Source organism: Dreissena polymorpha, chromosome 9 (assembly GCF_020536995.1).
Source record: "Dreissena polymorpha isolate Duluth1 chromosome 9, UMN_Dpol_1.0, whole genome shotgun sequence".
Taxonomy (NCBI): domain Eukaryota; kingdom Metazoa; phylum Mollusca; class Bivalvia; order Myida; family Dreissenidae; genus Dreissena; species Dreissena polymorpha.
In genome coordinates, this window is record NC_068363.1 from 73,109,377 (window position 1) to 73,136,666 (window position 27,290).

At 36.5% G+C, this 27,290-nt stretch overlaps 3 protein-coding genes across 12 annotated transcripts in view; 2 read left to right on the forward strand and 1 right to left on the reverse strand.

Annotated features, from left to right (window-relative positions):
• LOC127844404 (trafficking protein particle complex subunit 12-like) overlaps positions 1 to 4,709 on the forward strand; it is a 28,885-nt gene extending 24,176 nt beyond the window's left edge. For 2 of the 4 annotated variants that reach the window (XM_052374555.1, XM_052374556.1), the window contains exon 13: positions 1,920 to 4,709. In XM_052374555.1, the coding sequence (XP_052230515.1) occupies positions 1,920 to 2,162 (243 nt within the window). In that variant the 3' untranslated portion in view covers positions 2,163 to 4,709. The remainder of the gene's footprint in view (positions 1 to 1,919) is intronic. The other 2 variants (XR_008032709.1, XM_052374557.1) reach the window with 2 other exon arrangements.
• Positions 4,240 to 14,623, reverse strand: LOC127844408 (uncharacterized protein C8orf76 homolog). 6 transcript variants are annotated; one of them, XM_052374568.1, is made up of 10 exons: positions 14,512 to 14,623; positions 12,794 to 12,907; positions 11,140 to 11,266; positions 9,735 to 9,847; positions 8,480 to 8,564; positions 7,724 to 8,291; positions 7,373 to 7,445; positions 6,335 to 6,394; positions 5,109 to 5,171; positions 4,240 to 4,370 (listed from the first exon to the last, which is right to left on the reverse strand). In XM_052374568.1, the coding sequence occupies exons 2-10, from the start codon at positions 12,890 to 12,892 to the stop codon at positions 4,287 to 4,289; spliced, it is 1,272 nt and encodes a 423-aa protein (XP_052230528.1). In that variant the 5' UTR covers positions 12,893 to 12,907; positions 14,512 to 14,623; the 3' UTR covers positions 4,240 to 4,286. The 6 variants fall into 6 exon arrangements, with proteins under 6 accessions (XP_052230528.1, XP_052230527.1, XP_052230529.1 ...); XM_052374567.1 differs by having other exon boundaries at positions 14,440 to 14,596; XM_052374569.1 differs by lacking the exon at positions 14,512 to 14,623 and adding an exon at positions 14,069 to 14,192.
• LOC127844412 (probable methyltransferase-like protein 24) lies at positions 14,206 to 25,427 on the forward strand. Of its 2 annotated transcripts, none has more exons than XM_052374577.1 (6): positions 14,206 to 14,543; positions 15,754 to 15,830; positions 19,762 to 19,890; positions 21,117 to 21,191; positions 24,695 to 24,836; positions 25,070 to 25,427. In XM_052374577.1, exons 1-6 carry the CDS (start codon positions 14,421 to 14,423, stop codon positions 25,370 to 25,372), a joined length of 849 nt encoding a protein of 282 aa, XP_052230537.1. In that variant the 5' UTR covers positions 14,206 to 14,420; the 3' UTR covers positions 25,373 to 25,427. The 2 variants fall into 2 exon arrangements, with proteins under 2 accessions (XP_052230537.1, XP_052230538.1); XM_052374578.1 differs by having other exon boundaries at positions 14,275 to 14,295.
• Positions 25,428 to 27,290: the final 1,863 nt, after the last annotated feature.

The following is a 27,290-nucleotide window of genomic DNA, read 5'->3' on the forward strand; positions in this document are numbered from 1 at the left end:
AATTCAAATTGTATTCATCCGAAACTTTTAAACAACTTTTTATCCTGCGTCAAAGTGGTATGGGGGTATAAGTCACATTCAGTGACAAAGCTCTAGTTCAAGTTGAATTCACCAAACTTGGTCAGAGGTAGTATATAGATTATATATCAGTCAGGTCTGATTGGAGACATGCAACCGATTAACACATGCAATATTTTTATGCAATATTTTTATCCAGTTTTATTTTGCGATATTTTCATCGGGTTTATTTTTATAATTTTATTCTTGTGATACGCCCGTTTTAAAACGGGACGTATTATAGTTTCACCCTTGGCGGGCGGCGTCCATGGCAGTGTCCGCTCTCTAATTCAAATAGTTTTCATCCGATCTTCACTAAACTTGGGCAGAAGTTGTGTCTAGACAATATCTAGGTCAAGTTCGAATATGGGTCATGCTGGGTCAAAAACTAGGTCACGGGGTCACTTAGTGCATTTCAAGGATTAAGCATGGTGTCCGCTCTCTAATTGAAGTAGTTTTCACGCGATCATCACCAAATTTGGTCAGAAGTTGTGTCTAGATGATATGTAGGTCAAGTTCAAATATGGGTCATGCCGGGTCAAAAACTAGGTCACGAGGTCACTTAGTGCATTTCAAGCATTAAGCATGGTGTCCGCTCTCTAATTGAAGAAGTTTTCATCTGATCTTCACCTAATTTGGTCAGAAGTTGTGTCTAGATGATATGTAGGTCAAGTTCGAATATGGGTCATGCCGGGTCAAAAACGAGGGTCACGAGGTTACTTAGTGCATTTCAAGCATTTAGCATGGTGTCCCCTCTCTAATTGAAGTAGTTTTCATCCGATCTTCACCAAATTGGTCAGAAGTTGTGTCTAGATGATATGTAGGTCAAGTTCAAATATGGGTCATGCAGGGTCAAAAACTAGGTCATGAGGTCACATAGTGCATTTCAAGCATTTAGCATGGTGTCCGCTCTCTTATTGAAGTAGTTTTCATCCGATCTTCACCTAATTTGATCAGAAGTTGTGTGTAGATGATATGTAGGTAAAGTTCGAATATGGGTCATGCCGGGTCAAAAATGGGGTCACGAGGTCACATAGTGCATTTCAAGCATTTAGCATGGTGTCCGCTCTCTAATTGAAGTAGTTTTTTATCCGATCTTCACCTAATTTGGTCAGAAAATGTGTCTAGATGATATGTAGGTCAAGTTCAAATATGGGTCATGCCGGGTCAAAAACGAGGTCACGATGTCACTTAGTGCATTTTAAGCATTGAGCATGGTGTCCAAAACCTTCGAACGGGCGTATCTTGTGACAGTTTGGCACTCTTGTTAAAGTTAATAGAGCGAGCTGTCTTGAACTTTTGCTGGTACACTTAACAAAATGGAAATTACTAATGCTAATGAGTTTGTATTGATTTTGATTTTTAAGAACTTTGATAATAGAATGGAAATTGTGTTATTTTCTATTTGTATCCTATACACTTAAGTTTGTTAAAAAAAATCTTTACCAAATCTAGACTTGACATTAACGTTTTAACACAACTTGTCCAGTCAAATTAGTGTCCTAAAATTTCACTTGTCCTGATCTTTAAATACTAATATATTTTTATAATAATAAACATAAATAACTGGTATATGGTAGTTATTAGGAATTATCAATTCCTGACTTAAAGGCAAGATAAATATCCCAAAGATTAATGAAAGTCCTGAAGAGATAAATAATATTTGTCCCATGCAAACAAGCCATTCTTTAAATTTGTCCAGACTAAATATGTTGTTGTCCTAGACAGTCGCTCTTCCTTAAATGCTGAGTGTAGAAAATTTATGACGTTCAGCTGCAATTGAGATAGGTACAGAATATTGCCTTCCTGGGTTTGCTTTTTTCACCCTATCTTTAATGTTTTCCCTTTTTCTTCCCACACAGGCAGCCAACAACATGTCCGTGTGCTGCCTGTACCTGGGCAAGCTGAAGGAAGCGCTTACCTCCCTTGAGGCCATAGTCCATAACAACCCTGATCGAAACCTCCACGAGGGGATACTATTCAACCTGTGCACTCTATACGAGCTCGAGTCCTCACGGGCTCTACACAAAAAGCAGGCTCTACTTGATCTTATCAGCAAGCACAAGGGTGACGGCTTCCCTGTTGTGTGCTTGAAGATGGCCTGAGTGGGTGATGGCTTCCCTGTTGTGTGCTTGAAGATGGCCCGAGTATGTTAATTAACCCTTTTCCACTTAGATACATATTTTGACGCATTAGTAGTCCCTTAGAAAGTTACATTTAACTAAATAACTTTCTTAATAGATTCAAGTTTTTAAATGCTTCATATCCAACCCTTAGATGCTGATGAGCAGCAAACAACATAAAACCTGAACAGGCTGCAAGTTACTCACCGGCTGTTCTGGTGTTATGCTGTTTGTACATAGCCATTTTCACTTTGTTTCTGAGTGGGAAAGGGTGAAAGGCAATACTAGTGCAAGTGCTGAACATTACTGTCTCAGTCATTAGTTTAGTGCTCAGTTATTGAATTAAATCATTAGATCCAGTGTGGTGTTTTTAACCAGGTTTTCCGAAGGAAAAAACTGGTTATTAGATTGGCGAATGCGGGCGGGCTGGCTGGCTGGCGGGCTGGCTGGCGGAACAAGCTTGTCCGGGCCATAACTATGTCGTTCATTGTCAGAATTTAAAATCATTTGGCACATTTGTTCACCATCATTGGACGGTGTGTCGCGCGAAATAATTACGTCGATATCTCCAAGGTCAAGGTCACACTTTGAGTTCAAAGGTCAAAAATGGCCATAAATGAGCTTGTCCGAGCCATAACTATGTCGTTCATTGTCAGATTTTAAAATCATTTGGCACATTTGTTCACCATCATTGGACGGTGTGTCGCGTGAAATAATTACGTCGATATCTCCAAGGTCAAGGTCACACTTTGAGTTCAAAGGTCAAAAATGGCCATAAATGTCCCTTGAGATATAACCTTCATATTTAGTATGCATGTGTATATGGACAAGGCCTTTCCATAGGCACAACAATTTTGACCCCTGTGACCTTGACCTTGAAGTAGGGGTCTGCGTTTAGGTTTCAAAATCTGCGTTTAGGTTTCGAAAAATGCTCTATACTTCTATGTCCCTTGAGATATAACCTTCATATTTGGTATGCATGTGTATATGGACAACGCCTTTCCATACGCACACAAATTTTGACCGTCCGTTCGTGTGTCCGTCCGAAAACTTTAACGTTGCTCATAACTTTTGCAATATTGAAGATAGCAACTTGATATTTGCCATGCATGTGTATCTTATGAAGCTGCACATTTTTAGTGGTGAAAGGTCAAGGTCATCCTTCATGGTCAAAGGTCAAAAAAAAAAATTCATGTGCATATCTCCAATGTCAAGGTCGCCACGACTAAAAATAGATTTATTTTAAAACAAACTTACAAAGGGGGTTAATTTTCTTTGTTCATTTCAAAAGTTGAGTTTGAGTTGTCTCCCTTTATCAGATTTTTTTTCACAATGAAAACCTGGTTTTGTGACAATTTTGTCCCTTGTTAGTGCTTTATATTACTATGGATGTGACACCGATTTCAAAATCAAACCTTTTTTGTGCAAATACGTTGATACGCCAGATAAACCGGACAGTGTTTGCAGAAACGTACAAATATTGCTGGTAATTCAGTGCTGCGTAATATAGAAGCACTATTCCATTCAAATAAACAGAACATTTACATTTATCCCTTGTATTATTTAATTATTTTATGAATATGTGATATTATGTCTTACGAGTTTACCATAATTATACTGTGGACCAAATTTTTTTTTGCTGCTCTGGGATATCACAGTTCTCTGCATCATTCTCTTTATTTGCAGTACAAGATCTCCAGCCAGAAATATCTATAGTTTATGTTCTAGTTAACTGTCAAATTATGATGATGAAATTGAAATAGTTCTGTAACAATGCATACTTTTGTAAATCTATTAGCATTTAGGATACATTAGCAAATAAAAATGTGGATAACTAACAATGATATGCATTATTACATTTAAAGATTGAGTTTCTTAACGAAATCTACAGATTGGACAGGCAGAATCACATAACAGACCTTGTAACAGATATATACAGATAACTGCAAGGAGACTTGACAAATATTGAAATATAGAAACAAATGAATTATGTTATAAACACTTACCAGGTTCAAGCGTGTAAGGTTCTTCAATGCAAGCTATATCCAGGAAGAACAAATGTGTGTTTATTTTTTATTTAACATAATAATGAACAGAAAAGCTTATTCATGTAATATGTCTGTCTTCATTGATCCATGCAAACCATCTGCGGTGGAAGTCTTCTGTAGATATCATGTTTAATGTGTGCTCCTGAAATGTGAATTGTCTATTAAGATAAAGGATTAAAGGTATTGAAATGTATTTTTTATGATCGGTTCTTACTGTTGTTGATTAAAATATTGATGATAACATGTTAAAATGTGTGTAACAAGTAGCTGATTTGTATATGTTTAGCTAAATGAATATAATAAAATGATGTTTGATGTTACAGGTTTTACAACATGTGCTTGATACTTGCAAATATGTAAAATGATGTTTTTGTTTCAAATTGTATGTATGCAATCATCATGTTTGGCTATGTGCAATATTTAACTCATATTGAAAGATGGGGCTATTCATTAAAATGAATAAAATGATTTTGAAATTCAATCCTTTTGTTAATGCTTTATCCTAACTCTTCAAGTTGACTAGGCATTGCAAAATATTATGTAGTGATGAAAGTTGCATTTAAAACATGGAGCATGGCAAATATAACAAAACAAACATGAATTATATGTGTCTTGTTCTGAGAAAACTGGGCTTAATTCATGTGCGTAAAGTGTCGTCCCAGATCAGCCTGTGCAGTCCGCACAGGCTAATCAGGGACGACACTTTCCGCTTTAATAGTATTTTTAGTTTCAAGGAAGTCCCTGCTTACCGAAAATCAAGTTTAGGCGGAAAGTTTTGTCCCTGATGAGCCTGTGCGGACTGCACTGGCTAATCTGGGACGACACTTTACTCACATGCATTATGACCAGCTTTCACAGAACAAGGCTCAAATCTACTTACTATGGTCTGTGTCTGAGAATTTTCATCTTTGACATCATCCTCAACAATATCTCTCCTTACAAACTACAATATTGAAGTACAGTTAACTTTTGCCATTTTAGTGTAAGTGGTCAGAATTACTTTAGGATATTTACAACATGTCTTTTCTAAATGACTTGAAGAGCCAAATTGACGGGGTGTCCCATAAAACATTATGCTCATATACTCGCATTAAAAAATTAACATTTCATATTCCTTCTTGCCCACATATTTTGTAGAAATTATTTTACTGATGCACTCAAAAAAGTTAATAATGCAAAAAAGCGTTTCTGAAAAAAGTAGTGGGATTCAAACTCTCGTCTTAAAAAATCTGGCTCTTCAATGAGAATTTAACAAAACCACTAGCCTTTATAAATATGAGGAATACATATAGCTTGTGGTAGGTCATATAGATCTCATTCATTAAGATTGTACTGCAGATTTTCCCATGCAAGCAAAGCATTCCATCTACCACTTTTGGAAATAATAAACATTAATACATCACAGAGCGTTAAAAATAATGAGGCCTTTGTGTTTAGCTTTCTTATATGAATATTTAATAAGATATAGTTTTATTAGTTAAAATATACTGTTGTTTTTACATGGTGCTTAAATTATATATAAATGGAGTATGGTACTCAAATATGCAAATGTAATGGTCTAAACAAGAAAAATGAAATATCTGACCGCGTTATACACTTATATCATTAATAACTAGATTATTACCAAGTCCTCTACCAGTATTTTCATTTTCCATTTTCAGCAATATTTGTACTTTATTTGTTGCCATAGCAACCATAATTCTTGACTTAAGAACAAAATGAAATGATGTGCACAATCTCCATATTGCCATCTATCCATGTTCCAAGTTTCATGAAAAAATATGAAGAACTTTTAAAGTTATTGCAGGATCCACCATTTTCAGCAATATTTCTAGTCCATTTGTTGCCATAGCAACCAGAAGACGTAGAAACACAATGAAATGACGTGCATAATCTCCATATTGCCATCTGTCCATGTTTCAAGTTTCATGAACAAATATGAAGAACTTTTAAAGTTATCGCAGGATCCAGAAAAGTGTGACAGACTGACAGACACACAGAGCGCAAACGAAAGTCCCTCTCCGGTTTCACCTGTAGGGGACTAATAAAATAATAATAAAGAATATCCACGTATTTTTACAGGGAATTGTAAAATCTGTAACTCACCTTACACACAGACTCTGCCAACAACCCATCTATGCCAAGACATTCAATTTTTCTATTAATCTGAAAGGCACCGAACATTTATGGTAAACTCTATTTTTCCTTTAAAATTTCATAATATAAAAATGTAGATGGCATTAACAACATGGTAACAAATGACAGGTGAAACAATATACATTAATACAATTATAAATACATGTACATTTACTAAAGATAAATCCGTAAAAAGAATTTATCTTAACTGGAAAAGCATGCTTTCCTCAGCTTTACAAGGAAATATCAGTGCTTTGGAGTTGGCCATCCACTGCTTCAAATGCAGTAAAATAACATTATCAATAATTTTGCCATCCTTTTGATTTTCCAATGTGTGCAGTATATGAAACGGATGCAACATTTTTTAAATGATTACTTATATGGACCTCATGACATTATTATTCCCACCAAATACTCCATGTAAAATCTTACAATGAAAACAATTGTTGAAAAAACATAAAATAACAAGAGCTCCGGGGTCGGAGACAGATGCGCACCAAAACAGGGCCTTGACACCCATCACTCAATCCTTTGATCATGTTGACATATAAAAGCAAACCAATCTAACGCTTAAAGTAACAGTGACCTTGATTTTTGAACTAGTGACCCCAATTTCAATACGGGTCATCGACTGTTCAAGGCCAATACACATGTTAAGTATCAAGCCAATCGGTCAATTCATTGACGAGTTATTGATCTGAAACATTTTCACACTTATTGTGACAGTGACCTTGATCTTTCACCTAGTGACCCAAATTTCAATAAGGGTCATCTACTGGCCAAGTCCAATGCACATGGGAAGTATCAAGCCAATCGTTCAATTTGTTGACTAGTTATTGTTCGGAAACGAACTGGTCTACCAACACACAGCGACTGAAATCCAGCAAAACATACCCACTTTTCTTCGAGGGGGGGCATAAAAAGAAACTTTCTTTGTTTTGGCAGATTATCAATTTAAATTAAAGTGTATAGAAAAATTAACAATACCGGTACTTATTCCTTGTTTACCTCGTTAACAAGGGCAACATTGCGGTCCTTTATGAATGTCCCTACTGTACTCTGGACACACTGCAATATGAGCCTGAAATTGACAACAGCACGATTAAGTCCATGCATAAAATAACTAAAACTGAGCCGAAAGAAGAATATGCAGTCTCTGTAGGCTGGAAAAATGATCATCAATATTTACACAGAATGGTCTTAAATACCTTAAGCAAATATTTAAAGCCTTATATTTTGTCAATTATTGTACTACTTATTCTAGCATATTTAAAATGATCTTGCGTTTTTGCCGCAGACAGTGAGATGGAACTTAATTAATGATGAATGAAAACCTCCAAAAATGTCATAAAAGCTCACCTTGCTCTGACCAAGCATGTAAGAAGAATCAAGTCATATGGATATTCAACGAACAACTGCGTGATATTGGCATCAGAGTTTTTGATAGCATCTTGTTCTCCAGAGCCCTTTCTAGCCTGCTCACTTTCTAGATCCAGCTTGTCCACTCCTAACACAATCTCTTCTCCATCTCCTACATTGCCATCCCCTGTAGAAGTGCTGGGGTCTCGCACAGCAGCGCCTCTAATATGAAAGCTCATAATTTCCTTATTGATTTCATCATTAACATTCTCATCATGTCCGGCTGAACGCTTTTTGGAATTATGCTGATCCTGTTGCTTATTGATATCATAGTCAGAATGTTCCAAACTAATTATACCCGTATTTTGATCATTATTGATTTTAACAACGGTGGCACATTCTGTTCCAGACTTTGAAGTTAAACTTGATGATCCCTCAATAAGCTGTGTGTGGGCTGGTACTCTGTTATGTTTCTCACCAAGCCGGCTGTAGGCATCAGCAAGTTTGAGCCAAAAGAAGGCATTCACTGGATGCAGGCTTATCAGCTGGTATAGGACTCTGATCTCCTCTGAAAACAGCACAGTAGGAATGCAAGATAAGGGTTTAATTTATTTAATATGGTAAGAGGACTGTAAAAGATGATGTTTGGAATGAAGCATTATCAATTATGTCCTCTAATATTTTACCAGTTATGTCCCCTGATGCTTACCAGCTCTGTCCCAAACAGGTTTAACAGTTATGTCCCTTGTTGCTTACCAGTTAAGTCCCCTGATGCTTTGTGGACCTCCAGTTTTAGCATGAAGGCCTGACAATGATGGTCTACTGTCAAACAGTCACCCATCTGCAAGCATAAATGCCATACATGTTTAAAATGGTCTTTTTTTAAATAACTATTTAACACGGTGCACATCTTAACATGAATAATAACTACAAAATCAGCAATGGTGGTTGAAAATTTCAATGTTAAATTATGATAATGATAATTTTGAAAAGCTGATAATAAAGATGAAAATGATATTTAAGAAATTTGGGATGCTGTTGGTTAGGTTAACAAAGATTATTGAAGAAATTGTTATTAAAGTTGTGAAACGTTTAAAGATGGAAACATGGGTTTAACATTTTGGTTTTTTATTAAAAGCAAAAGTCCTTCAATGTTAAATGAGATTATTATGGAATGGGCACAAAAAAGGAAGCTAAAATGTTGAACCTGAAGTTTTACTCTGACCTTGAACAGTCACAAATGCCTTCTGCCTATTTTACATTTGGGACAAGTTTCATGAAAATCCGCCAAAATTTATTGGAGGTATAGAGTAGACACAAATATGGAGGCTCAAACTTGGACCTTCTAGTGCGACCTTGACCTTGAACCAGTGTAATGGACTATTTGCTCAAGCACATCACCTGAATGACCTAAACTTTTAAGCCAGGTTTAATAAAAGAAAATTGAAAGGGTATAGAAGATATGGCATGGAAAATGTAAATGGATGCTAAAACTTTTAACCACCTAAAATGACCTTGACCTGTGCCACCATGACTGACTCAAGTCAACTGCACATTGTCTCTATGAGTTAAAAACTGTAGCCAAGTTTTATGACAGTTCTTGAAAGGTTAAAGGCTATAGAAGATATGGAGCTGACACAAAAATGGTGGCTCAAAATCTTTTGTGACCATCACCTTGAGCAAGAAAGATTGACTCATGCCTTATTCACATCATCACAATGATCTCAACATTGAAGCCAGGTTCATGAACAATCTCAAATTGGAATAGGAGAGATGGTTTAGATGCGAAAAAAAGAGAATAAAACTTTTGACCTTAGGATGACATGAATGACTAATTCCAACTGCACATCGTCCCAATCACCTTAAAACTTTAGAAAAGTTCAAAGGGTAAAGGTGATATGGAACGGAAATAAAAGTGTTAGTAAAAACACTGAAAGACAGACAAAGGACATTTTTGGTAGTCCCTTATTCAGTTTGCAGCGGGGGATTATAAAGACTTTGTCACTCCTACCATCAAGTCAATTCCTTTGGCTGCCTCTGTGTGCCATCCAATATGCAGGTAGCATCTTACAAGGGATTCCTGAATCTCCCTGCGCATCGTACGAATCTGGCCTCCAAGGCAGTCTGAAAAACGGTGAAAAAAAAAATTACTATGTTTTTCTGCATGTCTATCATCTTACAAAACTGTTTTTGTCAATGGAATTAATTCCTCTTCATGTTTTTGTATTAGGCAAGTGCACCCATAACATTACACAGTGGATATGGTTTTTATACAGTCAATATGATTTCTTAAAGATTTACCTTTGATGTACCAAATTACTATCAAGTATATAATTTTATAAAGGGACTTGTTCAGAGATTGTTGAAAAGATAATTTATTTTTTTTGTCAGGGAGCAAAATACCACAACTCCCATAGACTCATACTGAAAAACAGCTTTGTTTATTAAAAATTATTTGAAATTGATAAATTATAAATTGTTAAAAACAACAAAAAATTTAATAATTCTGTTAATTTTTTTACACACATAATAAATTACATCAAGTATAAAATGTAAGTATTTAACAGTCTGTATGGATGAGAGGTTTAGGGAAAAGCATTTTAATTCAAATGAAACTGGTTCGAGCCCCAAACTTTTTTCTCTTTTTTTCTTAATTAAATTATATTCTTGTCATATTTATGTAGGACTACAGTTCCTTGGTTAAAATTTAGCAATTTTAAGCATTACTGACGCACTTTGAAAAATGCCTCCATCTGTCAAAAAAAATCATTCAAACAATAAATAAAAGTTGCATCTTCAAACCATCTTTTTTCTATTCATCCTTAACTTACTATCAAATGTACTTATACGAAACAATATATCTTTTCCATGTTTCATTTAGATTTTAAAGAAGGCAGAAGATTTCCAAGAGTTGGATGAATGTACGTCTCAAGCTTAAAAAAAAGATGGTTGTTGTTAAAAATTCTAGTTGTTGTTGAAAATTCTGGTTGTTGTTAAAAATTAAGGTCAATATAGAAGAGGAATTTTCCCATTTCCCATGACCTCATGAAATCACAGCATTTTCTTCTACCATTACTCATTTGTAAATTTAATTGAAAGCTGTTGGTTCACACCCCATCTGATATATTTTATGTATTTAACATTGCTGCATACACCAAACAGGCACAGAATTATGACATCATTTTGTTTATTTATGTAATGTCATTTGATGTTTTAAGCCATTTTCTTCTATTTCCTTGTTAAGGCTTTAAAAATCCATGCTAAATAAACTCATTTGTATTCCAAACTAATTAAGATTCTCAAAATAAGTATTGCCTTACAAAATAGCTATTACTCCAAAACACAGTATTTGTATGAAATGTGGGCCCTTGCAAAACTTTTATTTTAACACTGCCTGTATTAGTAACATAAACAACCTAAAGCCTTTCTGTAAAATTCAATAGCATCCCCAGTGTTCTTCTGGTAATAACAAAAATCTGCTCGAAACTTGTTCAGTGTTGCAGGATCGTTTTCACTGTTGTCTGCTTTGTCTGCCAGAAACCACTGAAATATCATGAAGAGTTATTTATATACATGGTAAACACTAAACATGACACACAAAAAACACACAATGTCTTTGAATGTTTCTTATCCTGAACCTCTACATTTGTATACTTTACAGCATAATATGTATCTTAAAGTACAGTTTAACATAAAACAAGAGTGCCAAACTGTCACAAGAAACGCCCGTTTGAAGGTTTTGGACAACTTGATAACTTTACCATGACCCATATCTGAACTTGACCTACATATCATCTAGACACAACTTCTGACCAAATTTGGTGAAGATCGGATGAAAACTACTTTAATTAAAGAGCAGACCGCATGCTAAATGCTTGAAATGCACTAAGTGACCTTGTTACCTAGTTTTTGACCCGCCATGACCCATATTTGAACTTGACCTAGTTATCATTTAGACACAACTTCTGACTAAATTTGGTGAAGATGGGATGAAAACTACTTCAATTAGAGAGCGGACACCATGCTAAATACTTGAAATGCACTAAGTGACCCTGTCACCTAGTTTTTGACCCAGCTTGACCCATATTCGAACTTGACCTAGATATTGTCTAGATACAACTTCTGACCAAGTTTGGTGAAGATCAGATGAAAACTATTTGAATAAGAGAGCGAACACTGTTGTGGACTACACCGCCCGCCAAGGGTGAAACTATAATACATCCTGTTTTAAAAAACGGGCGTATAAAAAGATAATAATTGTTATTTAAATTGGGAATATGGTTCCAACTTACCATAAAGATTTAAAAAAATAAAAATCTGTTTTGATAAACTGATGAATGTCTTTTTTTAATAATGTAATTGTTTATGTGGCTTGAGTTCCGATCTGTGTTTTGGAGTTTTTCAATATAGCTATTTATTTTTAAACTGGCTAAGTCCTAAAAGATTCATATTACGTCTTGATCTTTGATTGATTTTCCGTCATATTCTGTAACCTGATTTGCATTTTTTTATGACAGATGACTCCTATTGGCATTTTGAAATAACAAGAACAGCTGATGCATTGTTTTTACACCAGTTCAGAAAATCTCAAAAAAGCGATGTTAAATTTATAACGATCGTTGCCAATCAATGGCAGATGAATTTGAAAGTAGAAGGATTAAATGTATATTCATCTATGTAAAAATAGTTAAAATAGAGCAAGATAACGTTTAAGTTGCTTAACCCATTTATGCCTAGCGTCTAGAAAAAAGGCCTTGGCATGATGCGGCGTCTCATCTGGGTCTGCGCTGCTTGCTTAAAGAAATTTCTGTAAGAAATATTCTAAATATAGAAATAAATATACTAGACATCCCTTATTTTGGAAATAAATTGATCCAATTTTGAAGGATGGGAGAGTCCACTAGGCATAAATGGGTTAAGAACATTTTAATATCTCCTCTAGAAAAAAAGCAGACCTCAAAGAGATAAATTGATGAGAAATGCGAAAAGTTGAACCATATTCTCATTTTAAAGAAATAAAATGTTTGAATAATACATGTATTTAAATCTTCAAATAGCTGTTTATAATACCTTTTTAGGGCAAAATTTTGCATTATATGATTTTAAAACTGTTTTTTCTTCTTCTTTTTTGCTGAAGTCATTGTCATCAAAATCAAAACCAAGCTCCATATCTTGTAAGGCTATCTGAAAAAGTCAGCAGGTATGGGAAATATATAAGATAGGAATTAACATTAATTAATTAATCAATGGAAAATACCAAAACTGAATATCACAGATGTATTAATATATTCAATATATTTTATTTTGGTGTGATCATCACGAAAATTTTCTGGGATAATATCCCTCCTTGGGTCATTGTTGACCTGAACTGGCTTGAAGTCACCCGGGGGTGACTAGAAGCCGATTCTTGTCACCATATGGTGACTTCAAGCCGACCGGGTGACTAGAATCGGCTTGAGGTCACCCCAGGGTGACATGAATCGGCTTCTAGTCTCCCCCGGGTGACTTCAAGCTATTTTAGGTCGACAATGACCCAATGAGTTTAGCGCATTGGGTTATTGTCGTGACTAGAAGCCGATTCATGTCACCCTGGGGAGAATTCAAGCCGACTGACTGACTAGAATCGGCTTGAAGTCACCCCAGGGGGACATGAATCGGCTTCTAGTCACCCCGGAATGACTTCAAGCCATTTCAGGTCGACAATGACCCAACAAGCGATAATATCAAGTAACAATGTCAGCATATATTCCCAAGTAGCCTGAAAATGTGATGTCATACCCTAACCATCTTGTTTTCCTGGTGGCAAACAGCGCCACCTTGTATTACATTAAGGTGTAGCTCATTATTACCAGAAAAGATTAAATTTTATTGAAATAATGTTGCATTTTATTGCAAATATACAAAAATTATATTTTTTCTACATCTGTGAAATTTTAGGGATCAGATTTGACTTCATTAAAATGGTGACCACCTTAATAAATCCTTAATATATTTTTGCTGAGGTAAGATACAGTCTCAATTTGAACAGTATTAGTTTTCTATAAAAAAAACAAACTTTCCGATGATGTATTACACTTGATATTTTGATGACAGAGTAAATTTGGCCTGTCATTGTTATATCAAGAACAAGTTCAATGATCAGCAAGGTTGTGGTTAATTAATTATTTTCTAAAATGGGCGAAGTTCTTGTTTGTTATTTTCTCTAAGTCCTATTAAAAAAACTTCATATAAACAGTTTTTAATAACATGAAAACTGAGGAAGATATAGGATATATATTTTTGGTAATTTCTTCTGATCATGAGGGAATACAAATGGATATTTTTATTTTTTTAATACTCTATTACCAAGTGTAAATCTCACTCATTTATATATTATCCGTACAAAGCATACAAAATTATTTTTCAATTATAGTACGTATTGAAGTTTGCGCATAGAGTGGGATTGAATGTACATTTTGAACGACAACTGAACATAAGTTATTTACCGCAACATTTCGACAACAACAACAACAACCACCACACGAACAACAACAACTAAATATAAATAAAGTTAGGGATCGATACTAAATAAAGTAAATAGTTAAAATTGGTCGATATGGAACATTTTTATACTGCATGCGTTATAAAAATGCTTTAAGCACATAATATGACATAAAGAATTTTAAAATCTGAAGTTAAGTATGCTTCGCGAAAAAAGATGATAAACAGAAAATTACGTCTTGTGAACCGAGGGCTTGCTGGCATCCTATTATTTTCAGTTGTGTTACTTTTGTATATTGCTGACTTACTTCCAGTGTCGCCCAAATTAGAAAATGAAAAGGTATAGTGGTTTTTATTATTTTTGTTTCACACAGTGCATAGATTCGACTTTATTAGGTGTGAATGCACTAATTGAAAAAATATATGTTTGCTTTAATCATTGCCAAATCCTATTTGATCGTTTTAAATAATTGTTTACCATTAGTTTTCATCTTTAAATCCATAGCAGAACAAATAGCAGTAATAATTAAAAGTGTATGTTTTTTGTTAGCTCAACTGAGCACAACGTGATCATGGTGAGCTTTTGTGATCGCCTTTTGTCCGTCGTGCAGTAAGTCCATATAAACTGACTCCCAGAGCCTTTGATAATTTTTGCTATGGCGGCTCTGGCAACCCATTGGGTTATAAAGCTGATAGTTGAATTATTGCAACTAGTCGTGCGGTGTGCGGCGTCAACATTTGCCTTGTTAACTCTCTAGAGGCCACATTTGTTGTCCAATCTTTATGAAATTTGGTCAGAAGATTGGTCTCAATGATATCTTGGATGAGTTCGAAAACAATTATGTTTGCTTGAAAAACATGGCTTCCAAGGGGCGGGACATTTTTTCTTATATGGCTTTAGTAAAATCTTTTTAACACTCTAGAGGCCACATTTACTGTCCGATCTTCATGAAACTTGGTCAGAAGATTAATTGGATGATCCTGATAATATCTTGGACGAGTTAAAAAATGATGCAGGTTGGTTAAAAAACATGGCTGCCAGGGGGCGGGGCATTTTTCCTTATATGGCTATAGTAAAACTTTGTTAACACTCTAGAGGCCACATTTATTTTCCGATCTTCATGAAACTTGGTCAGAAGATTTGTCCCAATAATATCTTGTTATCTCAGGTGAGCGACTTTGGGCCTTTTGAGGCCCTCTTGTTTAAGAGTAGTATTGTGTAACTGATATGAGTTCAGTCTCCAGACAGAGGTAAATAGAGACTAGAGAGATTAAGAAATCTTGACCAACAGATGGTGATCATAGAAAAGAAACAAATTAAGCGATGCATATACTAGTACTCATGGTACATTAAACCATTGTTAGACAACATATTTGTAATTAAATTAAATTAAAATGTAGGCATGTTTACTTTAAATATTCATTTCTTACAAAACAGCAAAATATGCTGAAATAACAACACAGTTATTGCAAACGCTTTACAAAGCACAGATGGTAGTTACTGTCACTATATTTATCCCTTTCATGCAATTATACTATTGTTGGTTTAGAATGAAGACAACGTGCTACCATCCATCCAGAAGCTACACAGTCTTACTCACCAAGAGCTTGCAATGCTGTATCACAGGTAAAACTATACTTTAATATGTATATATTACATCATAATGGCATATTAATTCTTATTTAAGTTTGTTGTCAAATAAAAAGTAAAAACATTAAAGGTGACTTATTCTGTGAATTGGTGAGCCCTCTATGCACAGTGTCTACATAGGCATTTGCCATTAATCTAGTGTGATTCTAGCTGTATTGGCTGAACTCAGCCTTCATAAACCTAGTGTGATTCTAGCTGTATTGGCTGAACTCAGCCTTCATAAACCTAGTGTGATTCTAGCTGCATTGGCTGAACTCAGCCTGCATAAACGTAGTGTGATTCTAGCTGCATTGGCTGAACTCAGCCTGCATAAACATAGTGTGATTCTAGCTGCATTGGCTGAACTCAGCCTGCATAACCGTAGTGTGATTCTAGCTGCATTGGCTGAACTCAGCCTGCATAAAAGTAATGTGATTCTTGCTGCATTGGCTGAACTTAACCTGCATAAACGTAGTGTGATTCTAGCTGCATTGGCTGAACTCACTCAGCCTGCATAAACGTAGTGTGCAGGGCTTTTCATCAGGAAATTGGGAGAGGCCCAAGCCTTTGAAATTGTGAATTTCATGCGCGATAACTGCTCATTTTGGGAAGGCCATGTTTTAAAAAGTTTTTATGCCCCCGGATCGAAAGATCCCGGGTATATTGTTTTTGGCCTGTCTGTCATTGTATGTATGTGTGTGTGTGTGTGTGTGTGTCCCAAAACTTTAACCAAAACTTTAACCTTGGTCATAACTTTTGCAATATTCAAGATACCAACTTGATATTTGGCATGCATGTGTATCTCATGGAGCTGCACATTTTGAGTGGTGAAAGGTCAAGGTCAAGGTAACCCTTCAAGGTCAAAGGTCAAAAAAACAAAATTCAAAAACTTTAACCAAACTTTAACCTTCTTCATAACTTTTGCAATATTGATAATTGCAATGATATTTGGCATGCATGTGTATCTCATGAGGCTGCAAATTTTAAGTGGTGAAAGGTCAAGGTCATCCTTCAAGGTCAAAGGTCAAATTTATAGCTTCAAAGCGGCGCAATAGGAGGCATTGTGTTTCTGACAAACACATCTCTTGTTTTAACAGGGTCTTTTCATTGTGCAGACATATTCTGGTGCATTCTTAATCATATTAGAGCTCATTGCTTTCAATATGGGAGATGCCCAATAAGTAAAAAAAAAATAAATGTTTTTTTTGTTTTTACAATTTGGGAAATTCCTCTATCAATTTTGGGAAAAACTGACCTTATTTTCAATTGGGAAGGAGCCAAATTTCGGCCCCTGTTATATAAGGGTAAAAAGCCCTGGTGTGATTCTAGCTCTATTGGCTGAACTCAGCCTGCATAAATGTAGTGTGATTCTAGCTGCATTGGCTGAACTTAGCCTGCATAAACATAGTGTGATTCTAGCTGTATAGTGGCTGAACTCAGCTTGCATAATTATACCCCCACAAACAAAGTTTAGGGGGGTATATAGGAGTGAACTTGTCTGTCGGTCGGTCGGTCGTGCGTTTTAGACATTCAGCATGTTGTCCGCTCTCTAATTCAAGTAGTTTTCATCCGATCTTTACCAAACTTGTTCAGAAGTTGTATCTAGATGATCTTAAGGTCAAGTTCGAACATGGGCCTTTCTGGGTCAAAAACTAGGTCACGGGGTCACTTAGTGCGTTTGTTAACATTCAGCATGGTGTCCTCTCTCTTATTCAAGTAGTTTTCATCCGATCTTCACCAAACTTGTTCAGAAGTTTTATCTAGATGATCTGAAGGCCAAGTTCGAACATGGGCCATGCCAGATCAAAAACTAGGTCACAGGGTCACTTAGTACGTTTTAAACATTGAGCATGGTGTCCGCTCTCTATTTCAAGTAGTTTAAATCCGATCTTCACCACACTTGGTCAGAAGTTGTAACTAGATGATGTGTAGGGCAAGTTCGAACATGGGCACCTCACCATGTTGTCCGCTCTCTAATTCAAGTAGTTTTTATCCAATCTTCACCAAAATTGGTTAGAAGTTGTATCTTGATTATGTCTAGGGCAAGTTTGAATATGGGTCATGCCGGGTCAAAAACAAGGTCATGGGGTCACTAAGTGCGTTTAAAACATCACAATGTTGTCAGCTCTCTAATTCAAGTAGTTTTCATCCAATCTTCACCAAACTTGGTCAGAAGTTGTATCTAGATGATGTCTAGGTCAAGTTTGAATATGGGTCATGCCGGGTCAAAAACTAGGTCTCAGGGTATCTTAGTGCGTTTTAAACCTCACCATGTTGTCCGCTCTCTAATTCAAGTAGTTTTCATCCAATCCTCACCAAACTTGGTCACAAGTTTTATCTAAATGATCTCTAGGACAAGTTTGAACATAGGCCATTGCCGGCCTAAAACTAGGTCACGGGGTCACTTAGTGCGTTTTTTAACATTTAGCATGGTGTCCGCTCTCAAATTCAAGTAGTTTACATCCAATCTTCACCAAACTTGGTCAGAATGTTTATGGAGATGATCTTAAGGCCAAGTTAGAACATGGCCTTTCTGGGTCAAAAACTAGGTCAAGGGGTCACTTAGTGCGTTTTAAAAATTGAGCATGGTGTACGCTGTTTTTTGTGAAGACGACATGCATAATATTATGTGTCAATGAGGCATGTGGGGGTATTCGTCACGTCTGTGACAAAGCTCTAGTTAATTCTTAAAATGGATGCACTATACTTGTTTGATATTGTTATATATTTGTTTTTATGTCCCCCCACCACTATAGTGGGGGACATATTGTTTTTGCCCTGTCTGTTGGTTGGTTGGTTTGTTTGTGCAAACTTTAACATTTGCCTTAATATTGAAGATAGCAACTTCATATTTGGCCTGTATGTGTATCTCATGGAGCTGCACCTTTTGAGTGGTGAAAAGTCAAGGTCATCCTTTAAGGTCAAAAGGTCAAATTTATGGGTCAAAATCGCCCATTTAATGTACACTTTTGCAATTTTGAAGATAGCAACTTGATATTTGGCATGCATGTGTATATCATGGAGATGCACATTTTTAGTGGTGAAAGATCAAGGTCATCTTTCAAGGTCATAGGTCAAATATATGGGGACATAGTGTTTCACAAACACATCGCTTGTTTGTTTTAAGTTTTATATGGACTTACTCATTTGTTTATTGTACCCTTTCTCCTGGGAAGGGTAATTTGCAGTTTGTGTGTGGTCGGTTGATTTGTCCACATAAATTGATTTTCTATACGTTTGTGGAGCCCTACATTCCACATTTCCAAGCAGTGTCCTCATACTAATGAGCTTGGAAAGGCTATACAACCCATCATACTGGGTCTGACCGGCAAGTATTCATGCTCATCAGTTTTGCAGTGCTAGGAGCTTTAAAATAAATCATGTATGCTTTTTCTGTGGCATCATGAATGTCAAAGTATGTTTTTGTCTTTACTAAATTTACTTCCATGAGGTTTGTATTCCACTTTGACAGAATCAGTTCTATGTCACATCTCCATGGGCAGGGCAAGTTAACATTAACTTTTTTGCCCCCGGTAGGGTGGCATATAGCATTTGCACTGTATGTCCGTCTGTACGTCTGTCTGAAAACTTTAACATTGGCCATTACTTTTGCAATATTGAAGATAGCAACTTGATATTTGGCATGCATGTGTATCTCGTGGAGCTGCACATTTTTAGTGGTGAAAGGTCAAGGTCAATGTCATCCTTCGAGGTCAAAGGTCAAAAAAACAAATCCAAGGGAAGTCTTAAGCTTTAAAGGAAGATAAATATCTGTAGCTGCCAAATGAAAAAAAATCAAAGCAGCACAGCAGGGGGCATTGTGTTTCTGACAAACACATCTCTTGTTTATTTGCATGAAATATCAAGACTGTAACTCATATTTATGTATTGTATAATTCATGCCATACATACACACTAATCACTGCAGGTACATAAACACTGTGCAGGCGCTGTGTAAGAGGGTAGTGAGGATTGGTAACCTTGGCGATGGGGGCTGGGAGCTCTGTGAAGACATCGAGTTCAGGCCTAAACATCCCTGCCTTGTCTACTCATTTGGGTAACAAAAATCTATGAGACACATGTTGTAGGGTAACCATATACTAAATGTTCATTCGTTTAGAGAATTTCTGCCTACATGCAGTTGATGAAAAGTGAATATATGTTTATAGACTTCCTTGAAACAGGGAATTCCATGAAAGTGGAAATATGTTGTCCCAGATTAGCATGGACTCAGATTGCAGGTACATTAACCTTAGTTGTCACACACCTCACATTCTGGGTTATTTTAACTTTAATCAATATATAGAGGATATTTGTTGGATTTGATGGATTATCGATTTTAATTCACGAGTGATCATAGAAAATGAAAATATATCTTTTCTATGATCAACAGTGAATTTAAATCGATATTCCACCGAATCCAACACATTTTCGTTTCATTTCATGCTTTTTTTTTTACAGTTTATATACATTGTTAAAGAGTTTAACTAAAGAATTTTGCTGGGATAATGAAGTCATTTCGGTAAAAAAATTACGTCATTTCACAGTTAACAGTGAAAATTAGCGATAATTTTCTCAGTTAATTTTCACTGTTTGAAACAGTGAAATTATTAGTTTTAATTCACTGATATTTCTTTATAAACCACCGGAAAGCATAAAATAAAAACTTATTATTGTAAAAAATACGTTATTTTAGAACTTTTCTTTTTATGCTCCCCCAAAATTTTTGGGGGGAGCATATAGTCGCCGCTTTGTCTGTCCGTGCGCGTGTCCGTCCGTGCACAATTTTTGTCCGGGCTATTTCTCAGCAATGAATGACCGGAATTCAATTCAACTTTATGGAAGCTTCACTACCAAGAGGAGATGTGCATATTATCAGCCGGTTCTGGTCAGATGATTTTTCACAGAGTTATGGCCCTTTGAAATTTTCCATTAACTGTACATATAGTGCAATTCTTGTCCGGGCGATTTCTCAGCAACTAATGACTGGAATTCAATTAAACTTTATGGGAAGCTTCACTACTAAGAGGAGATGTGCATATTATCAGCCGGTTCTGGTCGGATGATTTTTCACAGAGTTATGGCCCTTTGAAATCTTCTATATAAAATATCTTGTCCCCCCCAACTACTGTGCCCTCAAGACGTTTCCTTTTATCTGAATATATAGTGCAATATTGTGACAAAAAAACCTTTGGGGAGCATCACCTGTCTCCGACGGTTTTTTGTTTCCTTTATTAGTGCCTTACCAAAACAGCAAAGATAAACCAATCTTGTTTTTTGTAGGATCAATAATGACTTCAGTTTTGATGACATGATGGCAGACCGATTCAAGTGTGATGTATATTCATTCGATCCAAGGTTTGCACACATGCTTATTGGCATACAGATTTCCTCAGGATGAATAATTTTAGTTGATGTGCATGTAAGCTCAGTGATATCTTCACTATGACATATTGAGACAGATATGCAAATAATAGTTATGATTTCTTCTTTGTATTCTTTAATTTATGCTGCACTTAAATTTTTGTAGATGGGTTACCTTATCTATTTAGTATTCTAAATAAAATTAATAAAACTTTTCCACTATACATATACTTTGAGAGACATTGGCTTTTATTTTTTAGGCCAAGTCTGACACTTTGTAACTAACATGACTAGTGCACAGTCATGGGGGTTAATGCATGTGCGTAAAGTGTCGTCCCAGATAAGCATGTGCAGGCTAATCAGGGACGACACTTTCCGCTTTTATATTTATCATGAATAGAAAGTCTCTTCTTAGCAAAAATTAAGTTTAGGTTGAAAGTGTCGTCCTTGATTAGCATGTATGGACTGCACATGCTAATATAAGACGACACTTAATGTACATGCATTAAACCCCTTTTTCACAGAGCACACCCATATATAACCTTTTTTCTAGCTCACCAAGTTTCACGAAGATCGGAAAATAAATGTGGCCTTTAGAGTGTTAACAAGGTTTTACTATAGCCATATAAGGAAAAATGCCCCGCCCCCTGGCAGCCATGTTTTTCAACCAACCGGCTTCATTTTTTAACTCGTCCAAGATATTATTGGGATGAATCTTCTGACCAAGTTTCATGAAGATCGGACAATAAATGTGGCCTCAAGAGTGTTAACAAGATTTTACTATAGCCATATAAGGATAAATGCCCCGCCCCTTGGAAGCCATTTTTTTCAAGCAAACATAATTATTTTCAAACTGTTCCAAGATATTATTGAGACCAATCTTCAGACCAAATTTCATGAAGATTGGACAATAAATGTGGCCTCTAGAGTGTTAACAAGGTTTTACTATAGCCATACATAGCCATATAATGCCCCACCCCTGGTAGCCATGTTCTTAAAGCAACCAAAACCATTTTTAAACTCAACCAAGATATCATTGGGACAAATCTTGTGACCAAGTTTCATGATGATGGGAAAATAAATGTCACCTCTAGAGTGTTAACAAGGTTTTACTATAGCCATATAAGGAAAATAGCCCTGCCCCCGTGGTGGCCATGTTTTTCAACCAACCGGCATCATTTTTTGAACTCTTCCAAGATATTATTGGGATGAATCTTCTGACCGAGTTTCATGAAGATTGGACTATAAATGTGGCCTCTACTCTAGAGTGTTAACAAGATTTTACTATAGCCTCCTTATATAGCCATAAAAGGAAAAATGCCCCGCCCCTTGGCAGCCATGTTTTTCAAGCAAACGTATCCATTTTTGAACTCATCCAAAATATCATTAAGACAAATCTTCTGACCAAATTTCATCAAGATTGGACAATAAATGTGGCCTCTAGAGTGTTAACAAGGTTTTACTAAAGCCATATAAGGAAAAATGCCCCGCCCTCTGGCGGCCATGTTTTTCAACCAACCGACATCCTTTTCGAACTCGTCCAAGATATAATTGGGATGAATCTTCTGACCAAGTTTTTTGAGGATCGGACTATAAATGTGGCCTCTAGAGTGTTAACAAGATTTTGCTATAGCCATATACAGCCATATAAGGAAAAATGCCCCGCCCCTTGACAGCCATGTTTTTCAAGCAAACGTAACCATTTTCAAGCTCATCCAAGATATCATTGAGACCAATCTTCTGACCAAATTTCATGAAGATTGGACAATAAATGTGGCCTCTAGAGAGTGAACAAGGCAAATGTTGACGTCGCACAACGGACGACGGACAAAAGGCGATCACAAAAGCTCACCATGAGCACGTTGTGCTCAGGTGAGCTAAAAAGCTTGTAATCACTGTTGAGGTCACATTTATAACTCAATCCGGATGAAACTTGTTCAGAATTTTTAATCAAAGTGCTTCCACCTACAACTTTGAAACTTCATATGTAGATGCACCTTGATGAGTTCTACACGCCACACCCATTTTTGGGTCACTAGGTCAAAGGTCAAGGTCGCTATGACCTCTAATATAAAACTTAAACATAAACCTTTACATTCGCTCTTAAATCAAAGTGCTCCCACCTACAACTTTGAAAATTCATATGTACATGCACCTTGAGGAGTTCTACACGCCACACCCATTTTTGGGTCACTAAGTCAAAGGTCAAGGTCGCTATGACCTCTATTATAAAACTTTAACATAGCCTCTACAATAAAAGTGCTTCCACCTACAACTTTTAAACTTCATATGAACATTCACCTTCCTCATTTCTACACTTCACACCCATTTTTAGCTTGGCTGTTTTCGGAGGTATTGTCATAGCCAGCTCGTTGTCCACGGTCCACCCTCAGCCGTCCGCCGTAGGCGTCGTGCTAAAACCTTAACATTGGCTCTAAAATCAAAGTGCTTCCACCTACAACTTTGAAACTTCATAAGTAGATGCACCTTGATGAGTTCTACACGCCACACCCAATTTTGGGTCACTAGGTCAAACGTCAAGGTCACCGTGACCTACAAAAAAAAATAATCTGACAAGCTTTTGCAGACGAGCGTTCGCACCCGTTATGCGGTGCTCTTGTTATCTTAACTCTTTCAGTGCTGGAACCGAATTTGCCTTTGCAAACAGTTTGGATCCAAACTGTTTGCTATTCTGATAGTATTCTTTGAAAAAAATGAAGAAAATGCTAATTTTAGAAAATCCGCAGATAACATTTTACAGACGACAAATTTCCCAGCATGCAAATGGTTAATTGTATGTAGTAGATAGAGTTCAAATATGGGTCATGCTCCTTCTAAAACTAGGTCATCAGATCAGATCTTAGAAAACCTTTGATACCACTCTAGAAGCCACGTTTATGACCCAGTCTTGATGAAACTCGGTCAGAATGTTTATCTTGACACTATCAATGCCATGTTTGAAGCGTGGTCAATTGAGGACAGAGGTCTACCTTGAACCAAGGTGAAGGCTGCTCGGTCATGATTGCTCTCTTGTTTCATTTGATTCTTTATTTAAAATAATACTGTAATACTTTACCACTGTTTTTGCAACATTAGGGGAAGGTTATTCTTTAAGTAATTACTTAATTGTACTGTGAAAACTGTTGATGCATCGAAACACTATTTGCTTAACAAATGCACAAATTTATGTCTATTGATTCAGTCTATTGATTTGGACAAAATGATTTTCATAGTTATTTATACTACTTAAAATATAATTTCACATTGAAATGTTTCTTTAGAGAAATGTACAGTTAAACTAAATCCTAAATAAAATGTATCTTTGGTAAATATTTGTTAAATGCTTTGTTAATACCACTCCATATCATACAATACAGTTACAGGCATTAAATGAGCCGTGTTCTGGGATAACTGGGCTTAATTCATGTCAGTAAAGTGCATTATGCACAGTTTTCTCAGACAGCAGCTCAAATCCACTGACTCCGCTTGTGTCGCAGCATGAAGGAGACCCTAGAAGGGCCACGTGGACCCAGGCAGTGGTTCTTCCGGTCAGGGCTTAGTGAGCGAACAGAGACATTCCAGAATGAATGGCAGGTCAGCACCTTGAAGGATCTGCAAGAGAAACATGGACACGGCAAGGTAGGTACTCGTGGCAGGTACTTCAAAGAAGTTCAGTGGGAAAAATAGCTACATTTTAAACAACCACCTCCCACTCACTTTTTTTACCAAAATTATCTTATGTGCATGCATTTATCACATTAACTATATGTCTAACTGGCTTCAATATGACATGTGGTTGTCTCATAATGGTCAACTGTACGGTATTAATAAATGAATTCTCAATACATGTATAAGATTTGTCTCTATTTTAGGACAAAATTGATATTCTCAAGATAGACGTTGAGAAGTTTGAGTGGCTAGCCTTAACCCAAATTTACGAAAGTGGTGGACTGAAAAACATTCGCCAGCTCCTGATTGAGCTTCACATGGGCATGCGAGGGGTTGAAGCAGAGAAACTGGAGTACATTCAGGGCCTTGGGATTCTCAAACATTTGTATGACAATGGGTTCCGCATTGTGTACTCCCATCGCAATATTTGGTGCAAATTTCTATCCAAGCTGCAGCACATTGACGAAGTGGGCTGCCATGAACTAACATTTGTGTACATTCCATGATACTTGTTTTTGTTTAATGTCATTAATGTTTTATCTACAAAGGAGGTTATACATATCAGTGCCGTTGTGTTTTAATTTCATTTATTTTTAGCTCACCTTAGCACAACGTGCTCATGGTGAGCTTTTGTGATCGCTTTTTGTCCGTCGTCAACATTTTGCCTTGTGAACATTCTAGAGGCCACATTTAGTGTCTGATCTTCATGCAATTTGGTCAGAACATTTGTCCCATTGATACCTCGACTGAGTTCGAAACTGGGTCATGCTGGGTCAAAAACTAGGTCACTAGGAAAAAAAAGAAGAAAAACCTTGTGAACACTGTAGAAGTCACATTTGATGCCCAATCTTCATGTAACTTTGTCAAAATGTTTGTCTAAATAATATGTTGGTTGAGTTCAAAAATGGTTCCGGTCCGTTGAAAAACATGGCCGCCAGGGGGCGGGGCAGTATTCCTTATATGGCTATAGAGAAACCTTGTGAAAACTCTAGAAGTCACAATTTTTGCCCAATCATCATGAAACTGGGTCAAAACATTGGTTTCATTGATATCTCGGACGAGTTCGAAAATGGTCCAGATCGGTGAAAAAACATGGTCGCCAGGGGGCGGGGCAGTTTTCCTTAAATGGCTATAGTAAAACCTTGATAACACTCTAGAGGCCACATTTATTGTCCAATCTTCATGAAATTTGGTCGGAAGATTGTTCTCAATGATATCTTGGATGAGTTCGAAAATGGTTACGTTTGCTTGAAAAACATGGCTGCCAAGGAGCGGGGCATTTTTCCTTACATGGCTATATATGGCTATTGTAAAACCTTGTGAACACTCTAGAGGCCACATTTATTGTCCAATCTTCATGAAATTTGGTCAGAAGATTGGTCTCAATGATATCTTGTACGAGTTCAAAAATGATGCTGGTTGGTTGAAAAACATGGCTGCCAAGAGGCGTGGCATTTTTCCTTTTATGGCTATAGTAAAACCTTGTTAACATTCTAGAGGCCACATTTATTTTCTGATCTTCATGAAACTTGGTAAGAAGATTTGTCCTAATGATATCTTGGATGAGTTCGAAAATGGTTTCGGTTGCTCAAAAAACATGGCCACCAGGGGGCGGCGCATTTTTCCTAATATGGCTACATATCTTGCTTTATTAAAACCTTGTTAACACTCTAGAGGCCACATTTATTGTCCGATCATCATGAAACTTGGTCAGGTGATTTGTCCCAATTATATCTTGGATGAGTTCGAAAATGGTTCTGGTTGGTGGAAAACCATGGCCGCCAAGGGGGCGTGGCATTTTTCCTTATATAGCTATAGTTAAACCTTGTTAACACTCTAGAAGCCATATTTATTGTACGATCATCATGAAACTTTGTCAGAAAATTTGTCCCAATGATATTTTGGACAAGTTCGAAAGTGGTTCCAGTTGCTTGAAAAACATGGCCACCAGTTGGCGGGGCATTTTTCCTTATATGGACTTATGGCATTTTTCCTTATAAAGCTATAGTTAAACCTTGTTAACACTCTAGAAGCCATATTTATTGTACGATCATCATGAAACTTTGTCAGTATATTTGTTTAAATGATATCTTGGATGTGTATGAAAATGGTTCTGGTCTGTTGAAAAACGTGGCTGCCAGGGTGTTCATTAGTTCAAAGTTTGTAAGAACATATTGTTCTAATGACATCTTGGGCTGCACAGAACAGGTCAGTTCCTTTGAATCTCAGGTGAGCGACTTTGGGCCTTTCAGGCCCTCTTGTGTTTGTTTGTTTTTAAATATTTGTGTATGTCTTGGTTGACTCGTCAGTGACATGTCTATATATACCTTTATAATCAAACATTCTTTAATTTATATAACTATGCTCACCTATATAATGTTGCACTATTTCAATTCACATCAATGTCATTGAAAATGACTGCTG

Excerpts from the sequence above, each read along its gene's own strand:
- LOC127844408 (XM_052374565.1), bottom strand. Across the intron at positions 9,848-11,139 it reads ATTTTACAGAAAGGCTTTAG|ACTGCCTTGGAGGCCAGATT; the intron begins GTTGTTTATGTT and ends ACCGTTTTTCAG. Across the intron at positions 8,565-9,734 it reads CCAAAGGAATTGACTTGATG|ATGGGTGACTGTTTGACAGT; the intron begins GTAGGAGTGACA and ends TTATGCTTGCAG.
- LOC127844412 (XM_052374577.1), top strand. The coding sequence starts at position 14,421 with ATGATAAACAGAAAATTACGTCTTGTGAACCGAGGGCTTGCTGGCATC. Across the intron at positions 21,192-24,694 it reads GTATATTCATTCGATCCAAG|CATGAAGGAGACCCTAGAAG; the intron begins GTTTGCACACAT and ends CTTGTGTCGCAG. Across the intron at positions 24,837-25,069 it reads AGAAACATGGACACGGCAAG|GACAAAATTGATATTCTCAA; the intron begins GTAGGTACTCGT and ends TCTCTATTTTAG.